This window comes from Mobula hypostoma, chromosome 9 (assembly GCF_963921235.1).
Source record: "Mobula hypostoma chromosome 9, sMobHyp1.1, whole genome shotgun sequence".
Classification (NCBI taxonomy): domain Eukaryota; kingdom Metazoa; phylum Chordata; class Chondrichthyes; order Myliobatiformes; family Myliobatidae; genus Mobula; species Mobula hypostoma.
Window position 1 is genome coordinate 37456755 of NC_086105.1, and position 27872 is coordinate 37484626.

The following is a 27872-nucleotide window of genomic DNA, read 5'->3' on the forward strand; positions in this document are numbered from 1 at the left end:
TAGGAAGGAGAAGGTCGTGGAGGATAGGGAGATCAGTGCTGAGCGTATTGATATGCTAGGGCACTTCGAGGTAAAGGAGGAGGTCATGTTGGGTCTCATAAAGCACACTAGGTTGGACAAGTCCCCAGGAACCAATGGGGCTAGCACAGGTTATTGAGAGAGGCAAGAGAAGAGATTGCTCCCAGTGCCACGTGCTAGTCAGGGCAGGAATAGGATGATAGTGTTGATGAATAAATGGCTGAGGAACCGGTGGAGGGGGCAGGGTTTCAGGTTCAGGTTCTTGGATAATTGGAACCTTTTCTGGGGCAGCAATAATCTGTATGAGAGGGACAAATTGCACCTAAACTGGAAGGGAACCAATATCCTGGCCAGAGCTGGGGTCTTGACCAATATATTTGTGTTCTCTTTAACCACAGGTGAGATCCTAGAGGACTGGCAAGTAGCTAATGTTTTTCCATTATTCAACAAATGCACCAGGAATAATTCTGGAAATTATAGACGGCGAGTCTCGTGTCAATGGTAGGGAAGCTACTGGAGAGAATACTTATTTATGAGCATTTGGAAAATCATGGCATAATTAGGGAGAATCAACATGGCTTTGGGCAGGGCAGTGTTGTGTCTTACTAACTTGATTGAGTATTTGATGAGGTGATGAGCATAATTGATGAAGGTAGAGCTGTGGATGTTGTTTATAGTAATTTTAATAAGGCATTTAACAAGGTTCCTCATGGGAGGCTCATTCAGAAGATTAGGATGCATGGGCTCCATGGTGAATTGGTTGTTTGGATTCAGAACTGTCTTGCCCAAAGGATGGTGGTCTAAGGGATTTACTCTAGTTAGTGATTAGTGGTGTTCCACAGGGACCCATCCTGGGACCTCTGCTGTTTGTGATGTATATGAGTGATCTGGATGAAACTGTAGATAGGTGGAGTTGTGGATGGTGTAGAAGACTGACAAAGAATACAGCAGGATATAGATCAGTTGTTGATATAGGTGGAGAAATGGCAGGTGGAGTTTAACCTGGCCAAGTGTGAAGTGTTGCACCTTGTTGTGCCAAATGCAAAGAGACCGTACACTGTTATGGATAAAATCCTCAATGGTGTGGATAAGTAGAGGGATCTTGGGGTCCAAGTTCATACATCCCTGAAAGTGGCTACCCAGCTTGATAGGGTGGTTAAGAAGGCATATGGCATGCTTGCCTTTATTAGTTAAGTACTGAGTTCAAACGTTGGGAAGTTGTTGCAGCTTTATAAAGCTCTAGTTAGGCTACATCTGGAGTGTTGTGTATATTTCTGGTCAGCCATTAGAGGAATGATGGCAAGGCTTTGGAGAAGGTGCAGAAGTGCTTTACCAGGATGCTGCTTGGATTAGACGTCATGTGCTGTCGTGAGAGGTTGGACAAACTTGGCTTGTTTTCTCTGGAATGGTGGAGGCTGAGGAGAGATCTGGTGGAGGTTTATAAGATTCTGAAAGGCATAGACTGAATAGATAGACAATACCTTTTCCAAGGGTTGAAATGTCTAATACCACGGGGAATACACATAAATGTGAGGAAAATGGAAGGATATGGGCATTGTACAGGCAGAAGGGAATAGTTTAGTCAGCCATTTGATTACTAATTTAATTGGTTTGTCACAAAATTGTGGACCGAAAGACTTGTTCCTGTGCTGTAGTGTCTATGTTCTATGTACTCAAACCACTCTGTCTAGCACCAACAATCATTCCAAGGTTAAAGTCACTTAGATCACATTTCTTTCCCCATTCACTTAAGTATTAAAACATAAATTATTTACTTGCATAGTAAAGTAATTCAATTTTTTCATTTGCTATACAGCCAGATAATACGACAAATCTCTGACACTTCAGTAATAGTATTACTTACATGTAGGTATCAATTTCAAATGTCAAAAGTAACAAAACTACAATTTAAAAATTAGATTTTCTAGATTTAGCATGAGCAAATTTGTTGATGATACCGGAAGTGTCTATTTCACACAGAAGTTCACGTTCAACGCTCATTGGAGTGAAATTGTTCAATCTGTTTTGACCCATGGTGCTCCCTAGTTCATTTTTAATCCTTTTCAGTTTTGAAAATGAGCGTTCTCCACTGCAGTTGGTAACCATGAGTGACAAATAGATGCACAAGGCATTTTCTACATTTGGAAAACTTGACTCCAAAGAATTGTCAGTTATCAGACGGTACAATTGTAACTCTACAAGGTCTTGTTTGGTCCCAATATGAGAAGCATTAGGACCACGACACAGTAAGGAGCCAACACACGCCTGCACACACATACTGTACCATGCAGCATGCAGCTCCCCCGACATGAAAACAACAGCGTTGCTAGCTTGTCGTCGTTGTGGCGTGGATGAAATCAGAGTGTTACATTACTGGTAGGTACAAGGCAGTTTCTTTATTCCACAAAACAAGGTTACTGCAGGCAGACACCCCTGGCAGAACAGGTCTAACCGCCTTGTGATTGAGGCTCGATATTTATTTGCTAAACACAAAAGACGATTCATAGTTACAAGTATAGACAGTTCTTTGAAGTTTTCACATCTTTTGATAAAATTCATTCTACTGGCACCAGTATTCCTAAACTGGCATTCATGGCCTTTAGGAATGCAAGTTAAAATCCATAATACATTATTTGGTATGTTACGTGCTAACATAGAGGACAATTCATATTCAAAAAGCATAGATATGGTGTCTTCGCAACTACCTGTAAACTTAGCGTTCTTGTCTCAGAGGCGCCAGAGATGCATTGAGAGGAGGGAGCAGAAGCACCAGAGAGACATTCTGTCATGATCAGTAAACCAACAGGAATCAAATCACCTTGCCTGATGTTTCAGAGCTGGGTGTGTCAGCACCTGCACCAGCACCCACCCCTGGCACTCCTTTTCTGCCACGTGTCCCGCCCCGCTTCCACGGCACTCCACCCTTGTCATTCCCAGAATCCTCTGCTCCCACTCCATGTTGACAAATACAGTACTATGCAAAAGTCTTCGGCATCCCAGCTATATACATACATGAGCCTAAGATCTTTGCAAAGTACTGTATATCTAAGCCTTGCCTGGGTTACAAACACTACTTGTGGACACATCCTGTACTTAAGTATTTAGGAGACGGGCGGGATGGATTTGCCAGCTGCTGCAAGGCTGCAGGTATCTTCTGTCAGATGGAAAAGGAGCACTTCCTTGTGCCATTCCCCTCCATACCCCCTGCTGGGGCTGCAAAAATGGGGGCGGGGTTGGGGGAAGAGTTATGGCTGGGTAGAACAGGGAGCATAGGGCAGACTTACTCAGTCACTGAAATTGGCTGGTGACCACTTTTCTGCGCCCACTTGCTCTCCTGACAAGCAGGAGATCCTCTCACACACTTGTTGTTCAGTTCTGAGGAAGTGAACCCTGTTATAAACTGGGTCATGCCTGCCAAACTTTATTAGGTCACAAGAGACTATCAGTGTATCACACAGCTCTAAGAACAATTTCTTTTGCCAAAATCCTGCAAGTTTCCACTTTGCTTCCCATTGAATTTCACTCCAACCATTGCACTTCTTACTGCAGAAAATTTCCCCTATCTCACAGTCTCTAGCACAGGGGTTCCACTGACCCCTCAGTAAATGGTAAGGTTCCATGTCATAAAAAGGTTTGGGACTCCCTGCTCTAGCATTTTTTCTAAACTCTGCATCCTCTAATTGCTGGCTCCTGACAATGGAAACTACTTTTCCCTTATTCATAGGAACATAAGAATTAGGAGCAGGTGTTGGCCGCTGGCCCATCGAGCCTGTTCCACCATTCAATAAGATCAAGGCTGATCTTGTTTGGCTGTTGTTCTCTTATTGCTTGTTGTTTTCTGTTTGGTTATATCCTGTGTGGTTCTGCTGACCATTACAGGCATACTATGTTGGCGCGGAAATGCGCGGCGACACTTGCGGGCTGCCCCCACCTATTTCAGGTCGTGCTGGTTGTTAATGCAAATTACTCATTTCACTGTATACTTCAATGTAACCTGATAACAAAATGAAACAAATCTGAATTAATTTGATCAGGCTGTGGACTCTGCTTCACCCACTTCCTTTCCCCCAAAGCCCTTAATTCCCCTGCTATGTAAAAATCAATCTATGTCATAGATAGATTTATATTTAATGAGGTACCCTTTACTGTTTCCCTGGATAGAGAATCCCAGAGATTCATTACTTTCTGGGAAAAGCAACCTAAAAATTCCCTAACCCCTCTGTGATCTCAGGTGAAGCCTGAATTCATTAGTTGCAATTACTTCAGAGAGATCTTAGATACATACTAAACTCTTGAGTGTATACCTCCTTTACACTAATCTTCCTGAAGGAAAGAAGTTAATGATCTTCAGACACCCTGTAACAATGAGTAGCAGAAACAAAACACTCCAGAAAGAGTTTCAAAGGTTCCAGCCATCCCACTCGCTAGGACTTGGAGTAAAAACTGGTCTCCCAGAGGGTACTATTTCGACTGCGTAGACAGTGCTTGTATCCGCGTCTCTGGTGGCCACTTTAATATGTACACCTGGCAGGGCCGGATTAACCTACTAGCAAAAGTAGCATATGCTACGGGCCCTGCATATTCCTCTCCCCCCTTGTCCTTTACCCAACCATGATTTCCCTCTCCCTGCCCCCTTCACACTCTCAGTCCACAACAGAGGCCCATATCAGAATAAGGTTTATCATCACTCACCTATGTCATGAAAGTTGTTTTTTTTGTGACAGCAGTACAGTGCAATACATAGAAGTACTGTGCAAGGGTCTTAAACACCCTAGTTATATATACGTGCCTAAGACTTTTGCACAGTATTGTAAACCATTTTAGAGTCAAGTTTATTATCACTGACTAAGTCATGAAATTTAATTTCTGGCAGCTGTACAGTGCATATTTTAATTAGGTCAGTTCTAAATGTTTTATTATGTATCAAAATAAAGTGGGCTCCCATTGGTAACATTGCCTCCCCCTTTTTCCAGTGGAATTTTCTAGATTATTGTACTGTTTCTAGGTGTATATTAAACAAAATTCTGTCAACAGCAGGATTTTCAATCCCCCTGATTTGCAAAATAGCAAACTGTTTGCTTGCAGAACTTTTGGTGTTTACTCGTTAAGATTTGGAAGCAATATTATTTGAACGGCCAATAACACACAACCTGCATTCATAGCCATACTGAAGACCAAAAGACATAGGAGGAATAGAATTAGGCCATTCGGCCCATTGAGTCTTTTCTACTATTCCATTATGGCAGGTTTATTTTTCCTCTCACCCCCATTCTCCTGCCTTCTCCCTGTAACCCCTGATGTCCTTACTAATCAAAAGCCTATCAATCTCCACTTTAAATATACCCGACGACTTGGCCTCCATAGCTGTCTGTGGCAATGAATTTCCCCTAGTTCTATACTTCTCAGTTATTGGGGATAATTAAGAGGACACCACGTTTATGTTGTAAACAATAAATCATCTTGCAGTGAGGGAAACTGACAATAGCTGGCTCCATCCAGCTGGATTGTTTGTTCCCTAATGTAAGTAGTCCAAGTATCAAAACTTAGTCTCATAATATGAACCACAGACTGACCAAATCAGCTTGGGTTACTCTCTTGCTCAATTAAAAATCCCGTTAAGCTTATCCAAGGAACGGGCCAACAGCACAGGAAAGGGTCTTTACACTCTTGCAGCACATGAAGGCCTGGAGCAAGCTGCATCCACTGACAGCAGGATTCACCTCGTACTTTTGAGCTTCACAAACACTCCAACTCAGTCACTATAGTTCAGGAAGGTAAAAACTGAGGGATGGAACGCTTGAGAGGAATCTATAGTCAGTTAAATTAAACATTTTTACTCTGCAGGAGTTGCATATATAAATCAGCAATTACTTAAATAAAAAAAACCCAGTCGTGGTTTAAACGTGAGTAAATTTTGATTCACAATTTTAAAGGACACAGGTGAGGACGGTGTCCAAGAAGTCACAGGTGCAGTCTTGGTGGGGGTTGTGGGAATCTTTGTCCCCAGGTCCCCAGATTTGCCCGGGCCCCTATCTGGAACTGTAAGAAATGAAACTGGAATCAGAAATGGGCAGACCACAGTGGAGTGACAAAATGGCCATGGGCCACTGCTGTCTGCTTCCTGACTGTGAAACGGAATTCTCACTGTGCTCCAACCTGCTAGTTCAGACGTAGTAGGACCTGGGAAACTGGGACCGAGCTCGACAGAAGCAGAAGCCTGCTTCTTCAGCCATTTTGTTCCCTTGGCACTGCATTGCTGACCCAGAGAAGACAATCAGTTCTGAAGTGGCAGTACAGGTTCCTGAGGGAATATGATCATAGAATCCACATTACTACTCATCTTCTGAATATAGTTTGACTGTTGCTTACCCAAAATATAATTTAGGAAAAGATCTCTGGATCATCCCTCTTGACCAATCACGGTGAGTCAGCACTGTTGTCTGAAACTGACCTCTGTGGACCTGAAACAGTAACTCCCTTTCTGCTATCCGACCATAGCTCACTAGTGCCTAGTGTCTATTAACATGGAGGCCACTCCCCTTACCTATGTACATGAACTGGTGTTTTATTGGTGCAATACAAGCTCCTCTTCCAAAAGACATGGTGCCTGCACCATTCCTTTCCTTACAGATACAGGGTTTTCAGGTGGTAAGACAGGGTATGTTGCCCACAGGCCATCTCTGTGGAGTAAGTTTCTCCTGATGGTAGCACCATGGGACATGCAGTGTTACTGTCGATTGTCTCTCCAAGCTCCTTGGACTAAACCTCTGGAAGAATCGATGTTGTTATCTCTCAGTACACTCTAGTAACTGGGGAGATTGCAGTGTGTTTCTGTGTATAATTTGCATTGTCGCACTGGTTTTGGAGCTTTTGAAAACATGCTAAGCAGACTTACCACATTTTTAATACAGATTACAGCACTGAGGAATTTTTAGTCTTTATTTTTATACTTTAAGCACTAATTCTTCTTGCAATGTTTTTCAATTTTCACCTCCTTACAAGGCCAACAAATGTGCGAGCAACAGCCTACATTAACTAGCAAAAAGTGAAACTGCAGATGCCAGAAATCTGAAAGAACAACATAAAATGGTGGGAATACTCTGCATATCCAAAGGTGCATGCCAGTGCCGAAGTTAGTCTGATGAGATGATAATTTCTCTTTGAAATGGAAGATGCAGGAAGGGCCAAAATTGAGACTCTGGCTGGGTGTGATGTGGGCTGCAGGCAGCTGAAGAACCAAGAATTTATAAGACAAGGGGCAGCAAAGGGCCCTTCCAACAAGATGATCTTCTGGATCACAGCAGGATTACAACTGTTAAAGATTTTTTTCATGGATTTACTTACAGACAGCTCTGAATAAGTGTCCATTAATGCTCTGTGGAGGAGTTATTTTGAAAAATTTAACTGGGAAAAGCTAAGCAGTGGCAAAGCAGACTAAAGCAGTTTCATTGATCCAACATTTAATTGATTGCTGACTGTCTATTTTTAAGCTTTTTCCTTGACTTGACGGATGATACATATTGTGCCTTGGCTTGCTGTCCAAAAGCTGCAATAAAGATCTAAAGTTCAATATTTCATAAAATTATAGAACTGAGTGTTGGATAATTTGAAGCACATTAACTTTTTTTTCTTGACAGTATTAATTCTTGTATAAAATTATGGAACCTTCTACAGATTTGTTATACACTAGAATTCCCATTGATCTGTTATCAATTGCAGTCTTTTCTCATGGAGCTGGTCGGGATGGACAGGCTGGAACTTCTCTAGTCGAAAAGAAATACATTATTCATCCTTTTGCATTCTTGGCTTTATTGGAAGTCTTAACCACTGACAGAATTGCTCTTTGGTGGAAATCTGATAATTTGGTATTTTCAGATGGCATGGTGTGTGAGGAAACAGTTTTTTTACAAAACTAAATTTATTACAAATTCAAACCACTACAATGCTAATATAATGTACAATCACATTACAAACACAAACCAGACAAATCATTGCTAACACAGACTAAACTAACACATTCCAATCGTCTTCAAGGATGGCATTTATTCTCCAATGGTCTCAAAGTACCTTGATGTTACCATGGACACTGTGTGTTCTTTTTCCACCGCTAGCCAGACATGGACATACCTCCTACATGTTGCCAGGCAGTCACGCCAGGTAGAACCCTCTGCTGCCTGTCTCTAGGACCAATGGACTAGCCAGCTACAGAAGTCGCTTTACTAAGACATCCTCCTCCCTCCTTGCCCCTCCCCCCCCCACCATACTGGATGACTAAAGATTGGGCTGAAGAAGCTCCCCCCACCCCTGTACTGGATGACTAAAGATGAAGAGGATCAGTCTGGAGCAGCTCCCTGTGCCCCCCACCATACTGGATGACAAAAGGTGAAGAGCAAGGGGCTACAGAAGCCCCTTCAGATATGTGAATATATTTGCATGTACATATGTTCCCATATTGGGAAAAAATAGCAATCTGTGGGAACTCGGACAAGTATAGGGTTGTACTCTGTAACTTCCATGGTACATCCTAACTCTCTAGTAATTCCAAAACACAATTCACACGTCTGCTCATTGTATAAAATAGACGGAATTTTGATTCCTTTTCTTAATTGACAGGTTTACAATCCTGCTTACCATCTAAAATCAGCGTGACACTGTGGCATTGTGCTTCCCCACTGCTGACTTCAACATGCTTAGGATTCTGCTTGGGGGAAATTATCATCAAGTGGATCACTTGGTACATTTCTTACAAGTCATTTCCGCCCATTGTGCCATTTTCAGTGTAGGTTTGGAATACTTGAGCTGAGACAACCATGGCAACAGTCGAATTTATGTGATCTGTTGTTTACTAATTTATTGCATTCAATGAGTGACTTTATTTCACAAGTAAATTAGCTTCAATAGAGTTGATGTTTTTGTATTTTCAATGAGATCAAGGATCAGATTTATTTGATATATATATATATCAAATAAATATGTGTAAATATGTATACTGTATATATATATATACAGTATACATATTTACACATATTAGAATTTGCTATGGTGTGTTGGTGCAGCATGTAACAAAAGCATTCAACAATTATACAGAATAAAGAATTAAAATTCAAAGTAAATTTATTGTCAAAGTACATATATATCACCATATATGATTATGAAGACACGTAGTCCTCTTTTATTGTCATTTACTAATGCATGCATTAAGAAATGATATAATATTTCCTCCGGTGTGATATCACAAAACACAGGACAAATCAAGACTGAAAAAACTGATAAAACCACATAGTTATAACATATAGTTACAAACAGTGTAACAATACCATAACTTGATGAAGAAGCCCGTGAGCACAGTAAAGTTCAAAGTTTCTCAAATGTCCCACATCTCACGCAGACGGGAGAAGGAAGAAAAACTCTCCCTGCCATGCCAACCACAATCCGACTCTGAGTCATCCGAAAACTTCGAGCTCTGATCAGCTCTCCGACACCGAGTACTGAGCGCCATCTCCGTCTGAATGATTCGACCTCCTTCTCGGTGGCCAACAGCAGGCAAGGCCGGGGATTTTGAGGCCTACCCTCCGAAAGATTCACGACCACACAGTAACGACAGCAGCAAACGGGCATTTCAGAAATTTCTTCAGATGTTCCTCTGTGCTTTCACATCCATTCTCCATCAAATCAGAATTGTCCACGGCCCCTATTTAACAGAGACGATATCGTTTTCACCGGAAAGCTGCGCACGTGTGGTGAAATATATAATGCTGAGATTAATTTTCTTGTGGGCATACTCAATAAATCCACATTAGAAGTGTGCATGAATTATAAATACCAGCATGCACTTACAATGTAAAGAGCTTTATAAAAAGTGGTCTAAAGAGCTTATGGTGCAGTGAGTGAGGTTATAGAGGAGAGTGGTGGAGTCTAGCTAGGATGGTTGATCAGATTAACTGCCTGTGAAGATTTGGTTTTAACAGCTCTATAGCACTTTCAAGAAAGGAACTTTTGGAGAAGGCAGTTTGTTGTGGTGTCCTCAATGATTCTTCCTGTCTGTTTCTTTGTCCCGGACAAATACAAGTCCTGCAGTGATAGACTGCATCCGATGGCCTTTTCTCTTGTCCTGACTGTTTGCTGTAGTTTTTGCATTTTGTGAGAAGATGCTGCACCAAACCAGCCAGTAATGGCTGATGTGAGGTTGCTCTCTATGGTAGCAATGTAGAGTTGCACAGTATGTTTTACAGAAGATGGAATTTTACCACCTGCTGCAAGGAGTAGAACGTCTGCTGAAATGCTGAAGGATCCCCACCAATGTCCTCCCTATCAACAGGCAAATCTACAAAAGCAGAACCCATTAATACCACATGCCATGCTTTTCACTTTGCATTTTTTTCTGTAATATTTTAAAACTTACTGGAAGTATAGAGCCCAGAAGATAGCATTGAACTCTTCCTGAATAATGTTTTTCAAATGGAATATACACAAAAATCACCAACACAATAGTTGCAAATTATCTGTGTACATCTACCTGCCAAGCACTCAAAAAGGGACTTTGGCTCGTTGATTGGCATGGATACTTCCTGTAAAGGTGATCTGCAGGAAATGGTATATCTTCTTACTATCTGAAAACTTACAATAAATCATCAGTGTAAACCTAGTAGCCTTTTAATACCTTTTTGTGGATCCAAGTTTGACTTACTAATGTACTGATTCACAGAGTCAAATGCTTGGCCTTGATTTCAAACACTATATATCTGTAAAATTGGTTTGCCAGACAACAGTCATTGAAATCGATTAAAATGATACCAGTGCTGTTCAGTAAATACACTATGAAACTATAGTCTAGCAGTGCTTCAACAGTGGAGAAATTTTATGTTTAAATTAAGAATTAAGGATGTGGTGGTAAACTAATAATGCTTGCTAAATTGGCAAGATCTCAATGCAGTGCTCAGAGCTATTCAAATCTATTTATTTAGTATTTCAAATGGTGAAATACAGTGAAACAGTTAATATCAAAATTTATGACCATATTTTCTACCTATTTTTGCTCAGCAACCCTGTTGACTTTGTTTCTTTCACTTATTTTGAGTTAATATTGCAAGACTTGTATCATGGGTCCAGAACAGTGAACTGTAATTTGCAAACAGTATTTCAAGGGGGTAAGAAAACAGTTAGATGATTCCGTTGGCAGAGATTGATTACACAAGATCTACAAGAAAATGTTTATTTAAGCTTCAGTTTAAGAAACTGTTTGTTTGCTGATAGGCTGCTTCAAAGATGATCGGATTGTCTTTTGGACTTGGATGTTTTCAACGTACTTCATGGAGAAGTGGGCACCAAGACAGGACGACATGTTGTTCTATGTTCGTCGGAAGTTGACCTTTGCTGGTCCAGACAGCGGTGATGGGAAGCAGGTATGCACAGCAGATTCAGAATCAATTTAGAAAAAAAAAGTCGTATTAATTAGTTTGTGCTTTGTTTTTTTTTCTAAACTGCTCAAGCAGCTAATTTGCTGTGGACTTTTCATTTTTTGGACTTGACACTTGAGATTTTGAAAAGGTGGACAGCTATATTTTTGTGGCATGTCCTTGTCAAAGCATTCCAATGCAGCTTATAGCCAACGCTGCACTTCTGAATGTAGTCACTTATGGAGTACATGAAATGTAGGAGCCAAGCGTAGCAAGCTCCCAATGACTGTAACGTGATGACTAAGAAACTTTTTTTTAGATACGAGAAAGAATGTTGGTCATTTTTATATGGGATCTTTTGCATCCACATGAGGGAACAGATGTGATTGCTATTGAACATAGTGTTGGAAAAATTGTATCCCCGGACTTCCCAGAGATAGGTGTTAGAGGTCATGTTTCTGCTCGTATGAGGTTGGGTGAACCCACAATCAGCTGATCTAGAGATAAGTGTGTAATCAACTGAGTCACACCTCATACTTCGACTAATGTATCCAATAATTTTCTGTGCACAAAACTGAAGAAGGAAAGACCACTTGCTGAACTGTCAAAGCCTGCTCTTTCAAGTAGTTTATCTATAATTGATTGGATATGTCCATTTAAAATAATTTACCAGTCAAGTTAAGAGACCACTAGATATCTACTGACTCCTATAGGTTCAGTTAAGTAATCTGTACGCATGCTGTCATATTAACTAAAAACTTTCTTTCTCATTTGTGAAGGAATGTGTAGGAATGTATCACTGCAGAATGAGTATCAGAATCCAAGCTCCAGCATGGGAGCCAGTTCCATGAAGCTATTGTCATGTCGGCAGATCAATACATTCCCTTCTTAAAGGCTGCTCATGTATAGAACAACATATTGATGCATCAAAGCAGCATCAATAAAGGATAGTTACCTACATTTATTTCTTTAAGAATATATACTGTATAGAGAGAAAAAAAATTAAGCCTTTGACTTTACTTTATTGGTAAATCCTGACAATACAAATGTATTTAATTTGCTGTTCACTTAAGTCACCTCCTCTTAACTGTTGGTTTTCCTGTATAAGATGCATAAATATTTATTGAGGGAATTGTGTCTGGCTAGCCAGCTGGTTTGCTTTCATGTTCTGGAGACCTGAGCAGAATGACTGAGTAGCACTTCTAAAATCGGGTTTAATTTCCAGTCCACAGGAGACTTTCTGATGCTGAAGTTCAAAGACAGCCACTTAATTGATCTTAGATGGAACCAAATCCTTATCCATCTCCAAGAAGGCAATTCCATTGCTCTATATTTTGCAAAACTGCAGTATGTTAAGATTCCCTGGAGGCCCTTTGTGGGACTTTACAGCCGTCTGAAAATTAATCATCATGTATTCTACTACAAACATTTACTCTTCGAGGCACAAGAAGCTCTTCCATGCCGTTTCCTTTTTTTCGAGAAGCCCACTATAAGCCCTTGAAGCCTACCTTCTGAATAGGGTTTTGTTTACTTGTGCTATTGTCACTTTGAGGGTTTTACAAGAAGCTGCATCCTCGTACAATTGTCAGGTTTGCTGCTGTTGATGTAAAAACATGGGTCTTGAAGGCACATTGTCGACCAACATTTATGTAAATCCATAATCGTTTCATGTGGATAAAGGAACTTGCTCTCTCCTGTGAGTCAAACCTTAGAAGTGTGAAATATAAAGGTATAACTTCTATGCTATTCATGATAGAGAACTCGTATCCCCTTCAAAAAGAATGGTCTCAGTGAGCAAACTGTCCTTGGTGCTTATGCTCTTCACAAAAGAGAACCCAGTATTGCTGTCAGGGTCCCTAATGATGTTATGCAGTGTTTGGGTGCTATACACAAAACAGCATTCTAGGATGGCGACCCGAAATATTGTACCCAAGCTTGCTACCAAACATGATCTCATTTCCAACTTCATGCTGTGTGACCCTAAAATATAATGCACTGCTTGTAATTTCTTTTTCCACTGTGTAGACCAGTGGTGTATCTCTGCAACTTTCCTGTTTGATATGCCAAATACAATTAAAGAAAAGACACTTCCACTAAACCTTGTGAATCATAAACCATTGCCTCCCCGCCCCCCCATGCTCATTCCCTAGGCCTCTGAGTTTACACCAATACTTCCAGGTTTTTTGAGCAAGGTTAATTTCAGAGCCTGATCCTGCCCCAAAGCAGTTCCCTGACTCTGCCCCCATCCATTAAAAGCAGCGAATAATTCAGCACTGCAGAAATTCTAAGTCAGCAGTAATTGCCCAGGGAGTGAGTGTACAATAATAATTATTCATGAGCTGAGCAATGGGCCACAGTAGAATTCTCTGCCATAGATGTTAATTAGTTCCATTATGAAGTACAGTTATTTTGTATTGGACAATATGTACGTTACCCAGGAAATGCACTCCATGGAATTTGAGCTCTAAATACAAGTGCTGCGGCGAGACATTTTTTCTGTCTTTCTCTAGTCGTTCTTTGCTACCCATTTATTTTCAGGTCAAAGATATCTACTTGTTCGTAATATAACATTTCCATAGCCAGATCACATTCTCACCAAAGAAGTTGTGAAGTTTGTTTCCATGGTTCATGATCTTGATAATTAATTGAAGCAATGTGGATAAAGATCAGCTTAGTTCACCAGGTACAGTACATTTACATGTGTTAGGAATTTACTGAGGTCTGCTGGCGTGACGTGCAACAGAAAAAAGACAAAAACTCTGGTGTAGCTTCCTTCTTGCTTTCACCACCCCTGGTCGTTGCAAATGGAGAGGGTTTAGGGCAGGGTGATCTGACTCTGTAGGCTTGTCGTTAGTTAGTTTCTATGGGGGAAGTTACTTCACTCTGGCATGGATCTGAGCCTATGGTGAAATGTGATTTGCCAGTCACTGGACAGTAACACTGACCCATGATTTCCTCCACAATCGTGCCCTGAGTCAGGTGCCTAATTGTGTCCCAGTTACCCAAAAGGGTCTAGTAATTTGAACCTTGGGAGGCATTCATGCACCAATTCTCTTCACAACAAATAAACTGCTGGAAATCTTGGTGGCTGAGTGAGTGAGGGAGGGAGGGAGGGAGGGAGGGAGGGGGGTTAGTAGTTGAGGAGCATTTGTGGAAGCAGGAGGCTAATGTTTTGGGTTGCGAGGCTGCATCAGAACTGAGTGCAGAGGGAAGGCGCAGTATGCAGAACTGAGTGTGATGGGTGGAACCAGATGAGTGGGAGTGATGAGCAGGTGAAGCCAGGTGGGGCAGTGGGAGGGAGTGTTGAGACAGAGGCTGGTAAAGGATAATGAGCAGATGGAACAAGATGGCTGAGGGTTATGGGGAAAGGTGACCGAAAGGAGTAGAAACCCAGGTAGGTGGATATCTGGGTAATGGGCAGATGGATCCAGGTGAGTGAGGGTGGTAGACCTAGTTATTCAGGTGGAAGGAGAGATGAAAATGGTGTACCAAAGGAGAGAAACTGTAGGTGGACTTGTAGAACTGTGAAAGGAAACAACTGGAGGGAGATTCCATGAAATTTTGCATATTATGTTTTCCTTCTAAATTGAGGAGGTACAAGGTTCTGCGAGTGAATTAAATTTTCTGATTCCCTAAATTTAACTTCTGGCTTCAATAAACTTTATGACATAATTTATAGCAGGGTTCATATGAACCGATGGTAGAAGCATGAAGGAATAGAGTTGAGGCCTCTGTCTGTCAGGGTCGACCATGGATATTGTCTCCTAGTTGTCTAGATACACAGGCCTGGGCAGTACAATATGGAGAGCAAGCTGTTGCTCATGCAGCAAGCTCCCCTTCTCCACACATCTGACGAACCTAAAGGAACGACAGAGGCCGATACCGTTTGGCACCAGCAACGTCGCAAGAGTTGCCAGTCAGTATTGAACTCAAAGTAGGACTGCCTGAGGGTCTCCAGTTCCAGATTTTTCCCTCAGGGTTAACTCCCAAAGCCTTCCCCGTGTGTGGGTATAGCCACAAGGCAGCGGAGGTATGAGATCAGAATTTTCCTTCTAGATGAGCTGCCAACCACAGTAGAGAACCCCATCTGCCCAAAACAACTGGTTTTAAGGTACCAACTACCCACCTTTGCCCCTTCTCCTGTCTGTAGAGATGGTTCGGCCGGGCTTAGTAACTAAGCCACACGTGAGCTTGGTTGTCAGAGGCTATTTAAGACGCACACCATTGGGAGCATTTTATAGGTAGTGGGAACTGATCCCCACTATCACCCCCGGCTATGACAATATTAAGGAACCAAAAAATGGAAGGTTCATGTCAAATTAGTGAGTTATTTTGGACAACGCAAGATCAGCAGGTTTTGTGTTCACTAAACCACACCATGGCCACAGGAAGTGAAAGCTGAGTTATTGTAAAAGTTTTTGATGTGGAATACAGGAACTAAGTTAATGAAGCTGCACTGGAAAATTAATCCTGCATCTGACCTCAGCCTGTATACATTCTATTAAGATTTCTCACTTTCTGCAGTTTAGAACAATTTTGATCCTGAATTAAACCAATTCCAGGACACTAAGATGAAGGCTAATTCATCCAGATTCGGAACAAGTTGCTGACAGCATGACCTTCAGTTTCTTTCTGTGACTTGTCATGGGTTGTTACTTTAGGGTTTAACTAGGTTGGATCTTTGTTTATAATTCAGTGCTGCTGATGATCATCTGTAAATATAGAAAGGAACTGCAGATGTTGGAAATCTACAATGAAGCAGAAAATGCTGGAAATATGATAATACTGGAGTCTGTGGGAAGAGAAACAGTGAATTTTACAGATCAAAAACCCTTCACCAATTCCTTTAGGATAAATCTAAACACCTCCACTGCCAGTCTCTACATATTTATTGGCACTTTGTTCACAAAGAACAGAAACGTGTTCTTTCCGTTTGCGTGAAGCATGATTACTATGTGAAAAGGCTTTGCAAAAATCTCTGGGTCCAGCTGGCCAGCCTCCTGTGCATAGCTGAAGGGGTATCAGAGGTAAGGGAAGATGACAGGCTGAGAAATGCACTCATTTCATCTTTGTGCTCCCATCAATTGCATGTGCATTGCAATTCTCAAATCAGAAGTTTTGTAGCGCAAAGATTGTCAAATTACAGTTGAACTGCCTTCTCTAAATGATGAACTAATGTACACCACAAATTTCAACCTTTTGAACCAAAGCCCTTGCTGCGTGGCTGAATTTTGTTCTTTCCAGGAAATTGGAGATGATGGTTTTATTTCCATGGCAACCAAAATTGACCTCCATAAGCTCCTGATTCAGCATGTTGGAGCCTCAGCTGTCAATTGTGAATTATTGAAGACTACATCTCAAGCAATAGGTAGCAACAAAATCAGAAATGTCACCTAATCATCAGCAAATAGGAGCGGAGCAACTCAATAATTGCTAAATGCAGTTTTATTTTTATTTTCTAGCTAGTAAGAAAATACCCAAACATTTGAATGTGTTTAATGAGGCCCCTGGTGTGACAGTCTGTTCAGTGATTTTTTTTAACTTTAAAAAGGATCACACTCTTGCTGCCTGCTAGAGTAGCATCTTGGTTCTTTGAACCCAGCTGTGGAACGGTGCAGTTCAGGCTGTTGACCGGAAAGGTGCATCACCTGACTGCTTAATGACGATAATCTCTTCACATGCATAAAATGCTCAAGCCCCAAGCGTGACACGTTGGAGTGGGTACACATAGGTACTGGTCAGGCCTCCGGTGAATGGTGATGAAAGATCATTTGAGAGTGTGATATTGCTGCTGGTTCATACTTCCCCAGGTCTATCGGCAGGAAAGGACTGTAAAGCAAATAATTGCAAACTACGTCACATAAGAAGCTTTGCTGCTGAGCAGCTTCACCAGGAAAGTGCAAAAGAATCAGCAGAGATTATAAGTGAAACAATGTTGAAGGATTCCCCAATCCTTATTTAAGGGGTTTAAACTGCGGGGCACAATCGTTCAACTGCATATCAGCTCAGCTTACATTCTTATTAATTATTATTCTTTTTAAATATTCACCCACCACTTGCCCTTTACTCCTCCCCTATTAATTCATGAACCACTTGAACCATCAGAGGTCTTTCTTAGTGCGTCCTGTTTGGACTAAATGGATCTGTTAAAGAAGTCATGGGTTTAACATTCTGGCTGTTGCTATCATATCTGACAACTTCCTGCTTCATGACAGAGTCCCTCTAGAGAGCAAACATCAGCGATATGGTGTTGGATGGGCTCGGGCTCTTTAATTTCACTTCCACTTATATTTGTGAATGTTAAGTTCTAGCTGGGAACCAATCTAATACTAATTTTGAGTCTGAAGCCAACTTTTAGCTGGAGGAGGCGGGTGGGAGTTGCTAGTAAGTTGGAAACTGGATTTTAAATTTCATTGTGGAAAGACGGGTAGGGTGGGGATAAGCATGCTGATGTCTTGAGGAGGAGTCATGTTTGATGGGGTCAGTTGTTGAAGCATAGGTTAAAGTGGCTCTGAGCCCTGTAGACTAGGAGAGTTGGCTACCATTGTCAGCCTAAGGTAATGGGTGTCTTAGCAATCAGAGATTCCTACTGCATGTTTGAACATTGGATGGAGGAGACTTCAGCTTGTCTGTGATGCCTTGGTAGGCAATCTGCATATAAGTGAAAAATGACTACTCTGACCAGGCGATGATCTTAATCATAATTATTTAATTAGTATTGAAATGAACTCAATCACCACCACTCCCACTACTACTCATCTCACCACAAAAAATCACCTCTGTTATTATCGGAATTGCATTTCCATTGATTGGTGAAATACAAGCTGGGTAATGAGGGAGGAAGGATATTGTTTGGTGTTGAATGGAGGGAAGCGAGTGGCGGTGTCACTCATTGGATTGTGACACCCTTATCAATATAAATTCTTTCGAAGAGAAGGTGGGTGGGTGGGAGTTGGAACAGTGTGTGAAATCAAGCCCTTTTAGCACTGATATTCTTGATTTTGTTATCCAGGTATATGGAATTAAAAAGTTGCTGCAGAGTAACACCATACGTAGCTTGGCCTCATGGTTGTAGTAGCAGAGTGGTTAAGGTACTGCACTGGTAGCCAGAGTTGTGAGTTTGAAACCCACTCAGGCAGCTAAAGTTTAAAATCAAATAGCTACAAAATTCTGGAATAGATATCAGCATCTGCAATCAAGCCATGAATCTACCAACTTGTCCCTAAAAATCCATCTGGTTTACTGGAGAGGAAAGGACAGAGAGAGGAAGCTTGGATCTCTCTCCAGATCCAACAACATGGTTGGTTCTTAACTGTTCTGTGAACTGCGCCAGTAAGCCAGTGGGATTATAGTTTAGCATTAAATGATGGTCTTACTTCCGACAGAATGAAACAGATTCATCACTAGGGTAGAGGTAATTTCTAGCCAGGAGTCTGCTCCTTCAGAAAATTGGATTACAAAACTACTCAGAGAAGAGTTGTAAGAAGCTAACAGAAGAATACCTGGTGCTAGTTATTCTGTGGATAATAAATCAAAACAATGGTTCTAAGGATAAAGCAGAATGCACCACAGTTAAATTTCCAGATGTCTTTTAGGTTACCTGGGAGATGTAAAGAACTCGACAAGACATTGGGTGTGCAGTTTAACAAAGCTTGTGCGTCCAACAAAGCTAATGTAAGGAACCTTCTAGAATTGGAATGAATGATCATCAGACTGGAGCCTATCCACTCAGTTTCTTTCACTTTCAGTAAAGCCGCTTGCTGAGATGAGGCTGCTGGCCTGCTAGGGTGCTTTCTGAAATTCTTCTAGACTGAACCTTATTGTGGTCACTTTTTGGGATTTGGATGCAGGCAACAAAGAGTCAGTGTGGGAGTAAGCCTTTCAGCTCACCACCTCCATTCTGACCAAGCACACTAATTTCATTCCCAAACTATATCTGAAACATTAAGTAAATCCTGCTTCCTCACAAACCTTCCAACCCATTGAGTCAGTGGAAATGTATTTTCTAAATCGGTCTCGGCAAAGGAAGTTCTAGTTGGTGTGTTGGGTAGGCTAAAAATGGATAGAACAGAGGTCCTGGGATGGATGCTTGTACTGTGTGAGGAACATCACCCAGTCCAAAGGTTGCTGAGGGAACACATGGAGGCGGTGCGTGAGGATGGGAGAATTACAAGAGTTATGGAATTGTGATAAAGCACAGTAACCTGCAGGCCTGTCAGTCGTGGTGGAAACTATAAAGATGGACAGAATTAACAGTTACTTGGGCAGGAATGGATTGATTATGGAAAAACAGGATGGATTTATTAAAATGGTTAGTTGTTTTTAATGAGAAATGTGATTATGTGGTGAACGAGCACAATCAAAAAAGAGTTTGATAAAGTAACACAAAAGCACGACATCATTCTACCTTTTTTGCACTATTAATTTGTTATAGCAGTTTTTATGTTTTTGCGCTGTGCAGCTTGCTGCAAAACAAATTTCACTGCATACAAGTCAGTGATAATAAACCTGATTCAGTGTATTATCGAAATTGAAGGCCATGGACTAAAGTGTACTGAAGTAATAATGGATGGAAAATGGAAAACATAGAGAATGGTTTATTTGAACTGTTGGTGGGTTTACCGAGGCTTATCTCTAGACTTGCTATTAAGACCCCTGCTTTTCCCGTTACAAATTAATGGCCTGAACTCAGGTGTTCAGGGCACGGTTTCCAAAATTTGAAGGTGGCAAAATACTTCAAGAGAACAAAAGAGCGAGAGGGGTTCCGGTGATCTGCTCCATGATTCATCAAGACTGTGGCCAGTCTTCTACATCTGTGCCATTTTCCAGCTATCCCAGTAAGCACTGATTTGAGCAATGACCCGAAATCTGTCAATCTCTGTTTTGAATGAACACAGTGACTGAATTCCCACAACAAGGCAGCCCTCTGCAGGGTGATACAAGGGATAGTGGAAAAGAACCTGTGAGGAATGAAAGTGATTTACAAGGTAGCGTAAGGTGTGCGATTAGGAACTGGAGTGATGGAGGCAGATTGAATATTGTATTCACATACTTATCCAGTTCCCCTCTGAAAGGGAAGAATTTGCAGTGCCTTGGGGAAAGGCAGGATGGTAGGACTAAGTGGGTTGCCCTTACATAGTCATAGTCATACTTTATTGATCCTGAGGGAAATTGGTTTTCGTTACAGTTCACCATAGATAATTAAACAGTAATAAACCATAAATAATTAAATAGTAATATGTAAATTATGCCAGGAATTAAGTCCAGGACCAGCCTATTGGCTCAGGGTGTCTGACCCTCCAAGGGAGGAGTTGTAAAGTTTGATGGCCACAGGCAGGAATGACTTCCTGTGACGCTCTGTGTTGCATCTCGGTGGAATGAGTCTCTGGCTGAATGTACTCCTGTGCCCAATCAGTCCATTATTTAGTGGATGGGAGACATTGTCCAAGATGGCATGCAACTTGGACAGCATCCTCAAAGAGCCTGCATAGATTTAATACACAGAAAAGTCTGCAACAATGCTTTTTGTGAGTCAGCAGTGTAACCCCACTATCTCTGATCAATAATTCCAGTCAAGTTTTTAATACCGCCATTTCAAGCTTACGTTCCAAACAGATTTAATTTACAGGCTGTGCATCAACAGCGGCTATTAGAGAAATCCTGCATTCATCCAACTAAAGGATTTATCTAGTCTCCCATTGTCATTCCCTTCATGCTCTCTAGGTACCAGCTTGCCAAAAAGTGATTGTTTTGGTATAAATCTTTATGAGCTTGAGTCCGTGTGTCAGGCAGAGAGGATGGTGGAAGGAATGAATCTTGGTTGCTCAGCACCACCCCGGCAACGTCTTGCAGAGTCTCTGCTGCCCTGGGTCCAATGCTTTTATATTTCCGATGGTGGGAACCTTACATTGCTCTTACTTATGAACTAAGGCTTAGTGCAAATTCAGTATTCTCTCTTTGTTCTACTCTTTATCAGTTAAATAAAGCCATGAACTTTGTGCAGCCACCTTCAGTGATCTATATCCTGCGGAGTAACACTCTTCTGTTTGTCCAAGTCATTTTATTGCCTTAAGATGCACTTCCTTATGTTATTCTAATATAACATTAGTATACACTTTCAACATTGAGCTTTGATGTTTTCTATTCTAAGGAATTCCGATCATGATTTAGTGAGAATTCTGATGTGTTCCTGGTTTATAAAATAGATGTCCAACAATATGACCGAAATCTAATTACTGAAATTCAGTAGAGGGCTAAATACCTTGTAAAGCAAAGCTGATCTTGTTTCCCTCTATTATTATGAAACATGATTTAATGCTGATCTGATATTCTATCTATTCTGCAAGTAAGAACATGTGAATTATTTGTTTTCCTCCCTCCTGGTGAACTGCTAGGTTGAAGTTGAAGTTTACCGCAGAGATTCCAAGAAGTTGCCTGGTCTCGGTGACCCAGACATTGATTGGGAGGAGAGTGTCTACCTGAACCTCGTTTTGCAGAAGGTATATTCTGACTGGATCGTTTCTTAATGTCAGGGATTGTCCTCAATTTGCATTGCTAGAAATTGTTCTAAACAGTTTCTACTAAGCTATTGCTGTGTTGTTAGATTTTTGTGTTAAAAGACCTTACACTTCCTGGTCTATTTATTTTTGCTGAAGTTGAGGTATTTCAGTCCACTGAAGAGGAATATTCTCCCTGCTCTGAAACCAGCTGAGTTGATCGCATTCAAGTTTATAGTGGGACTACCACAATTTAGTCTGAGTCTCTAGGCTAGCTCTCTCTCCAGCTCAACCATCCATCATCTCTGACACTCTCTAAATGGTTCATCTGTTTATTCAGCAGAGTGCTGGTTGAGGGAAAAAACCTCCAAGTAAAGCCCAGAGAGTTTGCTTCCCTCATCGCCAGCTCACCATGAATCAGCAGGAATTGACTCAGACTGTTCACAATCATGGTCTGTCACCTGACCTGGAGATTAGCCGTCTAGCACTGTGATAACCTAACTTGAGCATGGCCTCAGCTCAATTGCTGCTGAAATCTGCAACATCCTTCAATGTCTTTATTGCATCAGGACATTTTCATTACAAAGACCTCCAATAACCTGGTCTCTGTAAACCTCAGGTCACCTTGAAATCAGCAGTCCCTGTCCTAATTCCCAAAATAATTGATTTCCCATTATTGCTTTTGGTTAGGCAATACCTCTGCTTTCTATTCCTCATTCTTCTTTCACATCCTCTATGATCTTGTCTACTTCAAGTTAAGATCCTAGTGTTTATGCATTAGCAATGTCATTTTTTACTAGATTTTATTGCATCTTTTCTTTATAGTAAGGCTTATAATATTTTACTGCTATTGATGTTTACCTGGCTGGTATGTAAGTATTCTAACTTACGACTTGAATTGAGTTAAAATGGTAACGAGCCATCAATGTTCTGCCACTCTACCTTATTCGATTTATAAATGTGAGTAATGAGCCCCCACTATTTCTCTTATGCAATCTGTCTGTACCAGTATTATCTGATCTGTTGAGTTTGATGTAAAATTTCCCCTTTATTTTAAATATTGTATCATGCCCGATAGATGAAAAATACTGAAGCAAACCTATTTAATATTCCTGCTATTTCACTGTTGGTGCCTGTGATTTTTGCTGTCTGTTGTTTAATGGCCCTATTGCCATTCTGTGTTTACTGTGTTGCCAGTTGAATACTTCAGATTGATTGGTTTAACAAAATGCTGATATGTTTGGATTGTTTCTTCAATTTATCTATGCATCGTTTTAGCTGATCTGATCTACACTCCCAAAATTCTCTTGGCATCCAGCGAGGCAAAGCTAAATCAGATAATTCCTGGTATTTTTGTGTTTTATCGCAACATCCACACTTTGGTTGGCTGCAGAGCCCCCTCTAGTGGCAGGTTTTGTTTGCGAGCAGGGCCCACAACTTGCAGTGGGAGTGAAAGAGTGAATTGAAACAACTAGGGCCTGACCGGACAGGGTAAGACTAAACAATACATCTTAGCCTAGATAAAATTAACATTCAAGAAAACTGCAGGCTTTGTGGTATGGTGGGCTGTAGAATGTAGGGAGAAAAGTATTGCCTGATTCAAGGTGGCTCTGGTAACTGCAGATACTGGAAATACTGCAGGTTCCAGCTGACCTGATCAATATTCCACCATTTTGTTTTGGTGCACGGTGCACCGTATAGTCAAATAAACTTCCATCAGTGTCTGGATTAGTGTGCCGCAGACTGTCACTTGGACAAGAAACACGGAGGCTGAGAGCTGTTCCTCAAACCTGTATTTCTCTCTCTACAGCTGGAATACGTAGTGACGTGTGCTGTGTGCACACGCTCAGACGGAGGAGATATTCACATTCATAAGAAGAAATCCCAGGTTAGAGACTGTCTTTTGCACAGAGTCCCCGGTGAATATGGGGAGCCTCAACTTGATGGTTCGGATGATTTTTTTTATAACGTCTTGCTTGTGTAAATTCTAAACCTCCTGAAACACTGAAAATGTAAATTTAATTCTTTGCCAATCTAACAGACACATTTTAGGAGGAATGCTCTTATTCTCAAAATATCACCTCATTCTAAACTGCCTTTTTTTTTCTCATTGCTACCCAAGGGAATACATCAAAATCTGATTGTCCTCAACAGTTTCTTCCAAGCCTGGCTTTGACCAGGAGTAAAACATTGAATGTTTGACTCTGACTGAACCTCAGTCCAGGCTAAAACTGACATTTGCGTAATTTTGAAACACATAAAAACAGCCCTGTTTCTGTAATTAACATTCATGAAAGGACACAATGCTTTGAAGCAAATGATACATATTATACATCAACATACATCAAAGTTGCTGGTGAACGCAGCAGGCCAAGCAGCATCTATAGGAAGAGGCGCAGTCGACGTTTCAGGCCGAGACCCTTCGTCAGGATTAACTGAAGGAAGCGTGGGTAAGGGATTTGAAAGTTGGAGGGGGAGGGGGAGATCCAAAATGATAGGAGAAGACAGGAGGGGGAGGGATGGAGCCAAGAGCTGGACAGGTGATAGGCAAAAGGGGATACGAGAGGATCATGGGACAGGAGGTCCGGGAAGAAAGACAAGGGGGGGGTGACCCAGAGGATGGGCAAGGGGTATATTCAGAAGGACAGAGGGAGAAAAAGGAGAGTGAGAGAAAGAATGTGTGCATAAAAATGAGTAACAGATGGGGTACGAGGGGGAGGTGGGGCCTTAGCGGAAGTTAGGGAAGTCAATGTTCATGCCATCAGGTTGGAGGCTACCCAGACGGAATATAAGGTGTTGTTCCTCCAACCTGAGTGTGGCTTCATCTTTACAGTAGAGGAGGCCGTGGATAGACATGTCAGAATGGGAATGGGATGTGGAATTAAAATGTGTGGCCACTGGGAGATCCTGCTTTCTCTGGCGGACAGAGCGTAGATGTTCAGCAAAGCGGTCTCCCAGTCTGCGTCGGGTCTCGCCAATATATAAAAGGCCACATCGGGAGCACCGGACGCAGTATATCACCCCAGTCGACTCACAGGTGAAGTGATGCCTCACCTGGAAGGACTGTTTGGGGCCCTGAATGGTGGTAAGGGAGGAAGTGTAAGGGCATGTGTAGCACTTGTTCCGCTTACACGGATAAGTGCCAGGAGGGAGATCAGTGGGGAGGGATGGGGGGGACGAATGGACAAGGGAATTGTGTAGGGAGCGATCCCTGCGGAATGCAGAGAGAGGGGGGGAGGGAAAGATGTGCTTAGTGGTGGGATCCCGTTGGAGGTGGCGGAAGTTACGGAGAATAATATGTTGGACCTGGAGGCTGGTGGGGTGGTAGGTGAGGACCAGGGGAACCCTATTCCTAGTGGGGTGGTGGGAGGATGGAGTATTATACATCTCTATTTTACTGCTTCTTTCCACTTTGGCCTAAATCCGATTTCTTTCTCCCAACTCTTTTTCCTCAATGTAAATCAGTGAATAACCCAACCTGTAAACAGAAGTCAACATTTTCCCAACCCAATAGCTACATTGGGTTGGTAGCCTCAGGAGGTTCAGTGGGCAAGTTACCAGTAGATGCACAAAAGGTATTTTGCCTGGTTAATAAGTAGCTGTCGTATAACCTGTTTGTGAATGGTGTACAATGTCAACACAAATTTCCTTGTAATTGGAAGATAATGAATAGTGACGTGTGGATCTCACAACACTGGTTTACATAGGCCTGCACAGTTTCATATGTTTTATTAATTTTTTCTGCATAGGTTAGACCTTTATAAAATTCAATATCTCATGCATTATGCTCATGCTACATTTTCTACGTTGGAAATTGTTTCTCCTTGCTTTTTTTCTGTAAACAGCAAGTATTTGCTTCCCCAAGCAAGCATCCAATGGATAGTAAAGGAGAAGAGTCCAAGATCAGTTATCCGAACATCTTCTTCATGATTGACAGTTTTGAAGAGGTAATGTCTCTTTTAAGTTTACTGGAAGACTTTGTGAGGAATGCTACCCAATGTGAATTAGTGCAGCTGTGACATTCAGTAGTTGATTTGTTTGGAGTCTCTCAAGTCATTACTTAAATTCTGCCTGTGGGATGACAACCCAGTTGCAACTCCTTGTGAATTTCAGGCTGCGGATGGGTCTGGTTTCTTCAACTAATTTCCACCTGCAACGAAGTGAGGTGCTTTAAAGTTTAATCGTTCTCTGCGTCTGTACTTGGGCACACCATATGGGGAAGGTGGTAATGTGAAAGGAATAAAGATTCCAGTGTAAAGTAGATATACCAAGACACATCAGGAAGAAAGGATAAAGTCAATCACAATGGCCCAAAGTCACAAAGTTTGTCTCTTATTAGAGCATTGATGTAAACCCTTTTAGCAGAGAGAGCCAAACTGTCATACAGATTTCTTCTGGGTGTTGCTTGTTCAAATGTGGCATCCTGAAGTTGCTGTGAGAGGTTCTGGCTGCTGGCTTTCCAATGTTAATACTGTGTTGGTGTCCTGGTGGTGCTCAGCAGCAGAGGTGTCAGTTTCCTGCAGATTCTCAGCAGTGATTCTGTGAAATGTTCTTGCCAAACCTGCCCCAAATTAGACCTAATGTGGCTTCCATCATTTCAGTGCAGAGAGTGCAATAGAACCTGCGATAGACCATAAAACCATAAAACATAGGAGCAGAATTAGAGCATTCAGCTCATCGAGTCTGCTTCGCCATTCCAGTGTGGCTGATTTCTTAGCCCTCTCAGCCCCTCTCTCCTGCATTCTCCCCAGAATCTTCGACACCCTGACTATCAAGAACCTATGAACCTTTGTACATAGTGTTGTCACAGGAAATCAGTATTCATCATTAGGAACGCCCATCACCCAGGTCATGCTGTCTTCACACTGTCGCCATCAGGAAGGAGGTACAGGAGCCTCAGGACTCACACTACCAGGTTCACGAACCGTTATTACCCCTCAACCATCAGGCTCTTGAACCTGAGGGAATATCTTCACTTGCCCCATCACTGAACTGTTCCCACAACCTATAGACTCATGTTCTTGATATTTCTTGTTTGTTTATTTATTTATTTTCTTTCTTTTTATATTTGCACAGTTTGTTGTCTTTTGCACACTGGTTATCCAGCCTGTTGGTGTGGTCTTTCATTGATTCTATTATGGCTATTGCATTTATTGAGTATAACCACAAGAAAATGAATCTCAGGAATGTACATGTATGTGCACTTTGATAATCAATTTACTTTGAACTTTAAAAATACCCAATGACTTGCTGCCACAGATGTCTGTGGCAATGAATTCCACAAATTTACCACCCTCTGGCTAAATAAATTCCTCCTAATCTCCGTTCTAAACGGATATCACTCTATTCTGAGGTACTTTCCAGTCCTCGTCCCCCCACGACAGGAAACATCCTCTCCATATCCACTGTATCTATCCCTTTCATATTCAATAGGTTTCAATGAGGTCTCCTCCCCCACATTCTTCTAAACTCCAGTGAATACAGGCCCAGAGCCATCAGTGCTCCTTATATGTTAACCCTTTCATTTGTGGAATAATTCTCATGAACCTCCCCTGGACTCTTTCCAATGCCAGCTCATCTTTTGTTAGATAAAGTTGCCCTAAAGTTGCTACTTAGTTTACAGAATGTGGTCAAACCTTGCTTCAAGAGTGGTGAGTGTAGGTATTGGTTAATGATGCTGTGAGTTCAACAAACACAGGATCAAAGAGTTTTCTGGGGAGAGGGAGAGGGAGAACTACTAATTATCATGTCCTGGTGTCTCTTCACTGTATCTACTGCACTTGCAGTGTGGATATACAAAGCTATGCAGTGAGTTAAACTCCTTCTCAAATATCACCTGAGACAGAAGCTTCCTTCAAGGTTTTTAAAGAGATCTTAATGTGCAACTGCAGAAAGATAAGTAAAATAAATATTAAATTCAGTACAGAATCATTGGGCAGCTGGATATACCAATATGTCAATT

The 27872-nt window shown here is 41.6% G+C and overlaps 1 protein-coding gene across 2 annotated transcripts in view; it reads left to right on the forward strand.

Moving 5' to 3' along the window:
* kiaa0930 overlaps positions 1–27872 on the forward strand; it is a 103132-nt gene that overhangs the window by 40653 nt on the left and 34607 nt on the right. For both annotated transcript variants that reach the window (XM_063058094.1, XM_063058095.1), the window contains exons 2-5: positions 11272–11420; positions 21809–21913; positions 23721–23798; positions 25756–25857. In XM_063058094.1, coding sequence (XP_062914164.1) covers positions 11272–11420; positions 21809–21913; positions 23721–23798; positions 25756–25857 — 434 coding nt within the window. The remainder of the gene's footprint in view (positions 1–11271; positions 11421–21808; positions 21914–23720; positions 23799–25755; positions 25858–27872) is intronic.